The 10,081-nt window shown below is 37.6% G+C and overlaps 1 protein-coding gene across 1 annotated transcript; it reads left to right on the plus strand.

Annotated features, from left to right (window-relative positions):
* On the plus strand, positions 562-6,609 carry LOC109231362 (E3 ubiquitin-protein ligase CHIP-like). Its single transcript, XM_019397005.1, has 8 exons — positions 562-1,010; positions 1,094-1,161; positions 1,248-1,311; positions 1,919-1,990; positions 5,493-5,626; positions 5,736-5,889; positions 5,977-6,087; positions 6,172-6,609. The coding sequence occupies exons 1-8, from the start codon at positions 906-908 to the stop codon at positions 6,295-6,297; spliced, it is 834 nt and encodes a 277-aa protein (XP_019252550.1). The 5' UTR covers positions 562-905; the 3' UTR covers positions 6,298-6,609.

Genomic DNA, 10,081 nt, shown 5'->3' on the forward strand with positions numbered 1-10,081 from the left:
TACAAGTCTCTGTGTGTTCGACACTTGACTTATCATTTTATTACTTGTACGACCACGTATACTTGCGTGTGCGTTTGGAAGCAACACAAATCTTATCATTAATAGAGATCTAATTATAGTCTAATCTTTTGTTGTTACTTTTTTTTTTGTTCATGACTTCAAAAAACATAAGTGAATAATAATTTTGCATATTCCGCATCTCGAACTCAGAAAACTTCTGTCTTGGACCTCGCTTGACTACTACACTATGCTTTGTCAACATTTTAAGCGGGTTCATCCCTTTTAGTATTTTAAATTGTTTTAATAAATTTGCGTAGGTAGGTCGTATTTTTTTATGCGATGTACTTAATTTTAAAATAAAAAAGGTTAGCCGGTGCATAAAGCATTGCCTATTCATGTAGGGTCAAAGAAGACCACATCCCAAGGAGTATAATGTAGAAAACCTATCCTTATGCAATAAATTAATGGTTATTTTCACGGGGAATAACTTTAAATGGCTCCAAAAGATAAATGGCTGTACTTTAATTATCCTCTTAATGGACGAATAGAAAAGCTGGTTAGCCTGCCCAATAATCACGTTGAATTGTGACATCTTGGCTCGGCATCATATATGTGACGCAATCGCTGTTTTCTCCTTTCTGCACATTTGGTATGCGATGCTCTTGAAATTTCGCGACGACTCCTCTCCCTCTTGCCGCTCAATTTCTTCCTATATTTCAATTTCAATTTAATTTTCCAGCCCTTTATCTCTTTCTCTACTCTACCCCAGAAATATTCGTGTTTCACATCTTCTGTATATACGTGTATCTATAGCCGGTATATAATTTGGACGGAGAAATAGAAAGGAGGGGGGCGGGGGGCGGGGGCGGGTATAGAGATCGCTGAAAAAAGAAAAAGGGGAAAAAATGTCACCGATCGTGGGTTCAAAGCAAGCGGAGCAACTGAAGCAAGATGGCAACAGTTACTTTCAAAAGAATCGATTTGGGGCTGCCATAGATGCTTATACTGAGGTCTTTTTTACTATTAGGTTATATGAAAATATTCCTCTTACTCTTCTAACATATCTGATGCTACTGTATGTTTTACTTTGTAGGCTATTACATTGTGCCCTAATGTTCCAATATATTGGACTAATCGTGCCTTGTGCCATCGGAAGCGAAAGTACGTGTCACAAAAAGAATTTCTTTTGGGCATTTTGATGATGTTATTGTATATGCTCATTTATTATTGTCGTTGTTGGTTTGTAGTGACTGGCAAAGAGTGGAGGAGGATTGTAGAAAGGCTATTCAGCTTGATCACAATTCTGTAAAGGTGCTAACTTTGTAACATTTAGCATAAATTAACATTTTTTCTAATGTGGGGAATTCATATAACTATATATGTGTTCTATCAATGTTGATATTTTCTTATTTCCTTTGTTCTTTGGATGGACTAGGCGTGTTTTGGTGTTTAACTAAATTTAGCTTTTCTTCTCATGGATATTAATAATCTTTATGGTCATAACGATTAAGTATGAAGAAAGAAAATGAAGTGAAATCCTTATTGTTCTACCGGAGAAGTCATATGCTGAGACAGCAGTTACCTTAATAGGATCACTGTGGAAACAACTCAAATATGGTATTCTTGCAATCTTGCTGTTCGCATAGAGTAATGCTTAGATTCTCTGGAGGTTTTAATGATGTAAATTCTGGAGATTGTTAATTTATTACTGTTTCAAAGGTTGTTGCAACGTCAAAGTTTTAGAAGGATAATTTATCTTATTAGAGCATCCACATAATCACAGATTGAACTAAGCTGAATAATTTTAGAAAACCTCTGTTTCTTATGTGCTGAATTTATGGTCTTTCTAAGTTGGTGTAGCTAGAAATTCTCTGTTCCCTACAGATAATGACCTAAAGAGTGAATTCTGGGAGTACAGGCCCATTATTACCTTGGTCTTGCATTGCTACAAAAGGAATTGTATGCTGAAGGTGTCAGGGAATTGGAAAAGGTAAGCCATTGTCTCTTACACATGTTTAAATATTTGTCTTGCAACTGTCTATACATCAAATTGGTACTTAACACTTCTGTGGCCGTGGCACTCTGTGGTGCCTAATCTGTATCCAAAATGAAAATGATAATGTGATGAAGTAGGCAACTCTTTCGTGCTATTATAATTTCCTCTTTCATGTTCATACTAGTTTAATCCAAATGCAACTCTTTAAGTAAGGATGTCGTGTGGCTGCTATTGTCACTGCTCATTTCTCGATAGTTTAACATATGAAGTTAGCAGGCCTGATTGTCAGAAAGCAAGTTTCTGAGCCTTTTATCATTTCGTTTGAGTCTGCATTTTCCATAAAAATGCTTTAGGTTCAAACCTTAACTAAACTTGATCTAATTTCACCCTTATGATTTGAGCTCAGTGATCATGCAAAGTAACCTATATTGCTCAGACTCTCTGAAAATGTTGCCGGGTGCGTGTCGGATCCTCCAAAAGCAAGGTGCGGCAACATTTTGGAGAGTCTGCAGTGCACTCCAGTGTGCTGTTTCTAGCTTGCTTGTGAAGAACATCTTGGCCTTAATCATGTATTCTTCGCCGTTGGTCTTCCAATATAATTTCCTTTTTAACCAAAGAAGAAGCTTACTGTAAACCTCAGGGATAAGTGCCGAAAACGTTTATTGGATAATAGCATTTGTGTCAGGATAGCCCTAGCATCCTTCATATGTGTTAGGATCATCATGGTGGTGAATTATTCTAAAAGTCGCTCTATGAAGTTTTTAGAAATAGCTGTCAGGTGAGGTGCAGAGATAAATGAAAAGCTAATTATGCTAGAATAGTCGGCTTTATGTTTTTCTTTTGTTTTGATAACGGTGTCATCCGGGCCAACTTGTGCCCATCTCAACTATTCCATTAGATAATTGCTATCTCCACCAGCACAGGCACCGAGTAACTTCACCCACCAAAGTTTAGGTAGATAAGAAGAAATCACCTAGTGTTTTTGTGTGTGCTGGATTGATGTTTATTTTTAACTATGATATTTATCTGGGACTTGAGTTCACTTTCACTTCATTTGCTATTAACATATTATGAGCCCACTGTCAAAGTAACGTTTTTAGTCCAATAGATGAGAGGTGAGCTTGATGGGGAAAATGGTCGACTTGGCTCGCATCTTTTTGTTAAGGGTGAGATCACCGCAACTTAAAATAGTGTTGATATTAAGGATGTTATTTATTCCAGTCAATGACAAGCAAAGCTAGTGAATTATTTCATATTACCTACTCATAATGAATAAATTCCTCAAGAAACATTATCAGATAATTGTTTGTACATCATTGTAGCAAACCTATATGCTCGTTGTTGGTTGCTCTTACTAATAGTCACTGGAAAGGGTAATTCACGTCAGGGGCAGGCCGGCAATAGGTTTGAATCCTGCCACCTTTCTTGTGGATCATCCTGTGGTTACCGGATGGGAATATCAAAATAGACATTTGAAAATAAGCACGAAATGTCAATATATGAATTGTTTCATTATTCGTCAACGGTCTTCTCGTTGCATTCACACAATACCTGGAGAAATAACAATAAGATTTCAAGACTAACATTGTGCTAAAGGGATTTTTTTAGTTCAATCCACCAAATGTAAACTACAACCTAAAGATTTCCTCATAGATGGTTGTGTTCCTAAGGAAAAATCTAAAACTGTGAAACTATTGAACTCCTGCAAATTAATGCTTCCAGGCTTGGGTTTTGCTTTGACTCCAGTAATCAAACACTTCTCTACTTGATGCTCAAGTTACAATAATGTATGCTACAACAACATGTTTAACATACTACCATCAGTGACTTCAAATCTTGGCATAAGAAACCCAACCATAATTCATGAACTATTCATGGCCACTGTTGTGCTGGCAAAATGATATCTTAATCTCTGTTCTTAAGATGCTAGGCGACGTGATAGACTTTGCAAAAGAGTTTGGGATGAATCTTTTCCTTTTTTTCTTGTTAGTACATAGCAAACAAGTCTTGGATAAATCTATCAAAGTTCATTTGTTCTTATGAAGCGTATACTAGGATGATTAAAGATATGTACGATGGTGCTAAGACTCGATGAGGACTGTGGGAGGAGACTCAGAACACTTTCCAGTTATGATGAGGCTGCACCAAGGATTGGCTCTTAGCCCGTTCTTATTTGCCTTGGCGATGGACGTGCTGACGCGGCACATCCAAGGGGAGGTGCCATGGTGCATGTTATTTGCAGATGATATAGTGTTGATCGACGAGACACGAGGCAGGGGTAACGCAAGGTTGGAGGTTTGGATAGAGACCTTGGAGTCTAAAGGTTTCAAGTTGACTTGGACCAAAACAGAGTACTTGGAGTGCAAATTCAGTGACGGGACCCTTGAATCAGGCGTGGATGTGCAACTCGATACTCAAATCATCCCCAAGATGAGTAGTTTCAAGTGTCTCTGATCTATTATACAAGGTAACAAGGAGATTGACGAGGATGTCACACATCGTATTGGAGCGGGATGGATGAAGTGGAGGCTTGTATCCGGTGTTCTATGTGATAGGAAGTTGCTGCCAAAACTTAAGGGTAAATTTTACAGAGTAGTGATCTGACCAACCCTGCTGTATGGGACGGAGTGTTGGCCAGTCAAGAGCTCCCATGTGCATAAGATGAAATTAACAGAAATGAGGATGCTGAGATGGATGTGTTGGTGTACCAGGAGAGATAAAATTAGGAATGATTATTCGGGACAAAGTGGGAGTGACATCCGTGGAGGACAAGATGCGGGAGTTGAGGTTGAGATGGTTCGGGCATATTAAGAGAAGCGTTGACGCTCCTGTTAGGAGCCTGTTAGGAGGTGTGAGAGGTTGACCATGGCGGGTTTGAGAAGAGGTCGATGTAGACCTAAGAAGTACCGGGGAGAGGTGATTAGGCAGGACATGACGCGACTTCAGCTCATTGAGGACATGACCCTTGGTAGGAGGGTGTAGATGTCGAGGATTAGGGTAGAAGGTTAATAGGTAGTTGATGGTTTCCCTTTTTCTTACCAATAGTACTAGTAGTACGCATGTACTTTCTTATTCTCAGATTTATATTACATTGTGTTGTTTAGTTTGTTTCAGTTATCGTATTCCCCTATTGTTACTATTTTGGTACTACTTATCCTCCCCCCCCCCCCCTCCCTTTCTTTCTTTTTCTTCTCCTTTTCTCCCCCTGCTTCTTCTTATCCTTCTTCTTCTCCTCCTACTCCCTACCTTTCTGAGCCGAAGGTCCATTGGAAACAACCTCTCTACCTTCACTAGGTAGGGATAAGGTATGCGTATACACTATCCTCCCCAGACCCCACGTGTGGAATATATTGGGTATGTTGATCTTGTTGATGAGCATAATTGAAACTATGATTTAGGGAAGTTCGTTTCGCTAAATTATGATGGTTGAAAGGATGATTTTAGGGAAGTTTGCTTTGCTGAATTATGATACAGCTCTTTTTATGTATCATGTTAGGCGTTAGACCTTGGAAGAGGTGCGAATCCAGGAAGTTACATGGTTGAAGAGATATGGGAAGAGCTTGCGAAAGCAAAGTACTTGGAGTGGGAGCATGAATCTACAAGACGCTCCTGGGAACTTCAGAACTTGAAGTAATAGCTCTTGCTTATGTCACTTATAACTTTCCGTTACTTTATTTTTATTTTTATACCAATTACATAGGTCGTCTCCCCATTATTTTTCTTGTGTAATGTGCCTCAGAGAATCCTGTGAGTTAGCTCTCAAGGAGAAACATATGCTCGATAGTTCTCAGATAGAAGGGCTCGTAGATGAGAACTCAACGTCTCTTTTGAAGCAACTGGAAGCTGTAGGCAAAGTTTTCATGAGAGCTGCAGAAGATGATACTCCAACTGAGGTGAGCATTCAAGCATTACCATCTTAGTGATTTCTCCCTTTTGAAAGCAACTGCATTGTATTATAGTTTGACACCGAGTATTTTCAGGTTCCTGATCACTTGTGCTGTAAAATCACTCTTGATATTTTTCGTGACCCTGTCATCACTCCCAGTGGGGTTACATACGAGCGGGCAGTGATCCTTGACCATTTGCAGAAGGTAAAATTTGTTTCTCATCACCTTAGGCATCTCAGATTCTCTTCGATTTGTATTATATCGATATTCCTGAATGTGCCAATTTAGGTGGGAAAATTTGATCCAATCACACGAGAACCACTTTATACGTCCCAGTTGGTGCCAAATCTAGCCATAAAAGAAGCTGTACACGCATTTCTGGATAGGCATGGCTGGGCATACAGGATAGATTGAATTTTCATTGGTATGATCGATATCATCTGATGCATGTCAATGATGGTGCTAGTGAAACCAAGAACAGAGCCAGAGGGAAAGGAGGACACGGCTTTTTGTGGGAGTCATCCGGCTAACAGCTTCCAGTATTATTGAATATTAACATGGTTTCCCATGTTAATCACAGTTGTACAGTGTAGTGCTTTTGTAATGGCTTGTTGGTCTTCATTAATTGTACAGCAAAAAAATCACCAGTTTTTTGTGAGATGTTACAGTTAACACTATTGATCAAATGAAACAATGGTCTTTTGATATACAATGTCTGTTCCTGTGAAGAAATTGACAAGCTTGAACTAGCTTCTGACTTGATTCTCCAATATATTCTCCATCACACCAACATAGACACAAAATGAGAGAGCTTAAAACTGCATTTTCCCCTAGGATATTATGTCTGTTATTAACTACTAAACTTCAGCAATTGACCCACATTTCCCATTTACTATTTACTGGTTGCAATTTACTCTGAAAACAACGCCTCAACCTAGCAGTCCTGTATCTCTCTCTCATTTCACTTCACACATCACAATCCATGCAACATTGAGCAGTCTGCGGGCTCCATTTACGAAGTATATGTAAATTTAGTCCATGAAAACATAATCTGTCCAACCAATTCGGCCAGATTTGGGTGGCAGGGGTATGAATTGCAATTGCGTGGCATAGGGCGCGATCACATAGAAGGATTCTGGGAGTTAGGGGTTTGTTCTTCATGAATGCGTTCTAAGAGTCACAATCGCATAGGTGTGCGTTTGGGTGTTCTTCCCGAACGCTTGAGGTACACGTCACGATTGCGATATGCATTTTCTGCCTAGGGGTATATTATGTACAGATTTCGGGATTTAACTCATTTTTACCATTTTTGAGTTTTGGATATAAGGAAAAGGCGATTTTGAAAGGGGTTTACGAGTATATATATTCATTGGTGGGTCATTTTGCACATACTTATTGGTAGTTTAATCGTTCTCTGAAATTCGAGTCTCGTAGACTTCTTTCTGGAAAAGGAGGGATTAAACATCCAAAGAACATGTCTTATAACACTTTTCACTTTTGATTAAACAAAAAAGGGGGCAAAAGGGCAGCCCCGTGCATAAAGTATCCCGCGTTCAAGCAGGATCCGGGAAAAGACCGCACTTCAAGAAAGTGTGATGTAGACAACTTACCTGATGCAAGTATCAGTGGCTAATTTCACGACTCGAATCCGCAAGAAAAAAGTAAATTTTGATCTATAAGCATAACTCTTGCCACCAAAAAGCAGAAGAAAAACTTTTAAAAATGAAGCGCAACAAGGAGACAAATGACACTTTTATTCTACTTTTGCCACATGCAAGGAAATAGTCATATCACAAACCTTTTCCATTTGTTAAATACCACCCACCAATAAATAAATAATATATATTTCTTTGAACAGAACCAGTACAGCGTATCAATCTACTCCGTTAGTTCACTTTTGCTTGGTACATTTTGACTTTTCACCCCTTAAGAAATAATAAATAAAGTGCATAATTTATCATGATACCCATATTAATTGATGCGTATTTTATTGGATTTGAGAAAAAGCTTTGAAATGAGTAATATATACTGTGGGTATAACATGATTTTTTTTTTGTCTTCTTTTGGTATGCGTAAAGTGTCAAGTAAAATTAAAAATCTATTTTTTTTGCATATATGTCAAGTAAAAGTGAACGGGAGAGTTGTTTACTCAAATAAGAAAGTGCCACTTGTAAAAAAACAAAACTTAAAGCGTCATAAAGTCACTGAATTTTGACCCTTTGTGTAACCCAATCCTCAAAAGAGAGGCTATCTATCTTTACTAAGGGCACTTTGAGCCTTTAGAAATACCCTAAACTCAAACAGGAAGCCAACCAAAGAGCCAACTACTCCTCTTGAAAGGTCAAAAATAATTAAATAGATATCGCATTTCTTTTAAAAATACGTTATCCATTCGACTGCCTTTTCTTTTTCTTCCCTATTTGGCATTTAAATATTTCCTCCAGCTCAGTCTTGTTAAATACTGTTATCCGCCACTGTCGACTGTCTTCTCTATTTGCCTGTTTTTTCTTTTTTTTCTTTTTTTTTTATTCAATATTTAAATTTGGGATATCCTAGACAAATCTCACATAGATAAAACACGAGAGAGACAGGGGAGACGTTACATAGCCCTAAGGGTGGTCAACTGATCACCCTTCGTTGAAAAATTACACTGTATATATAGGTAAAATATTGAATTTTAGAGGTATATAATATATATTGAACAACCTTTATCGGGATTTTTTTTTTACTTCTTTCAAGTTTGAACACCCTAGATAAAATTCCTGATTCCGCCACTGGAGAGAGATGCTGGGTACATAAGTAAACAGACCTTAGGCCCTAATAACATATTTTAAAACCGTAGGGCTTAGACCCAAAGCGAAGTGGACTTGACGGTTAGCATCAAAGCCACTTTGCGTGCAATCTTGAACGAAGGGCCTGAGTCCCTAAGCAGGTTATGTGACACTCTATGCGAATCTCACATCAAGAAAATACAGGACAGATGCTGAGTTTATAAGTAAACGGCCTTAAATGCGGTTCCGTTTTAAAACCTTGCGGGCTTAGTTATAAAGCAAACAATATCACTAGTAAACTGAGCTGTTATAAACTTGCTGACCAGATTAATTCAGATTTTTCAGGTTGAAGATGGAAGAACCTAGGCTGCCATATAAATATGAAATAAATTTGAGCTTCCAATCCAAAGCCTTAAAGTAACAGATGGAGTGGTCCAAGATATTATAAATTACTTAAGAAATTCGTATAAATTCGATTAAAGACAAGTGTATTTTTCTAAAATATAAGATGCTCCAACAAATACTTGCCTCGTCAAACCGTGGATATCTTAAATATGATCAGCCGCTCTATTTTGAAAGAGTTCGGAACCAAAATGTTGTTATTTTGGACTCAAAATATACAAATAGGTGTAAAAAAAAAAAAATTTACCATACTATGTATAACGCCAAAAAACCTGGCGCTATATATTAACGGTAACTGCACCGTTAATGTATAGCGCCACGTTTTTTGGCGTTATACTGACACACAGATATAGCGCCAGAAAATCTGGCGTTATACCCCTCAATAAAAAACCCTCCATCTTCTTCACCCGTCTTCTTCTTCAGCATTATTTTACTCCTCTATCTTGGTCCCCCCACTGTCCAAAAACTGTCCGCCACTATAAAAAAAAAAAATTTTTTTGGGTCCCCCCGGCACATAAAACTTGAAGAACATAGGTCCCACACTCGAGTAAGCTTCTTGTTATTGTTGATTCACGCTTTTGGAGTCAAATTTTCGATCTATTTGCTTTCCGAAAATTCTAAAATCGAGGTATTTCAATTTATTTTAAGTTGAAACTTTTATAATAATGCATATTATTTGATTTGTATGTGTTCTATTTCGGTTTGTATTTTTCTTCTTCCGAAATTAGCATCTTAAATTTATCCGGATTTAATTTTAGTGTTTTATATAAAAATATAAATTTATCAAATAAATTTGTTTGTTAATATTCTCATTTATATATATGTGCTTTCATGCTGTTTTGTGTTTTATTCGCAATTAAATTTATTTGTTGTTTATGTTTAGTTTAAATTATTTTTTAGCGTAGTAAAATCTAGACCTTTTTAGCGTAGTAAAACGTAGACCCTTTTAGCGTAGTAAAATTTAGAGCCTTGTAGCGTAGTAATGTGTAGTATTTTAGCTTAGAATTCCTTTTGTTTTAGTATCT

Source organism: Nicotiana attenuata, chromosome 8 (genome assembly GCF_001879085.1).
Source record: "Nicotiana attenuata strain UT chromosome 8, NIATTr2, whole genome shotgun sequence".
NCBI classification, from domain to species: Eukaryota; Viridiplantae; Streptophyta; class Magnoliopsida; order Solanales; family Solanaceae; genus Nicotiana; species Nicotiana attenuata.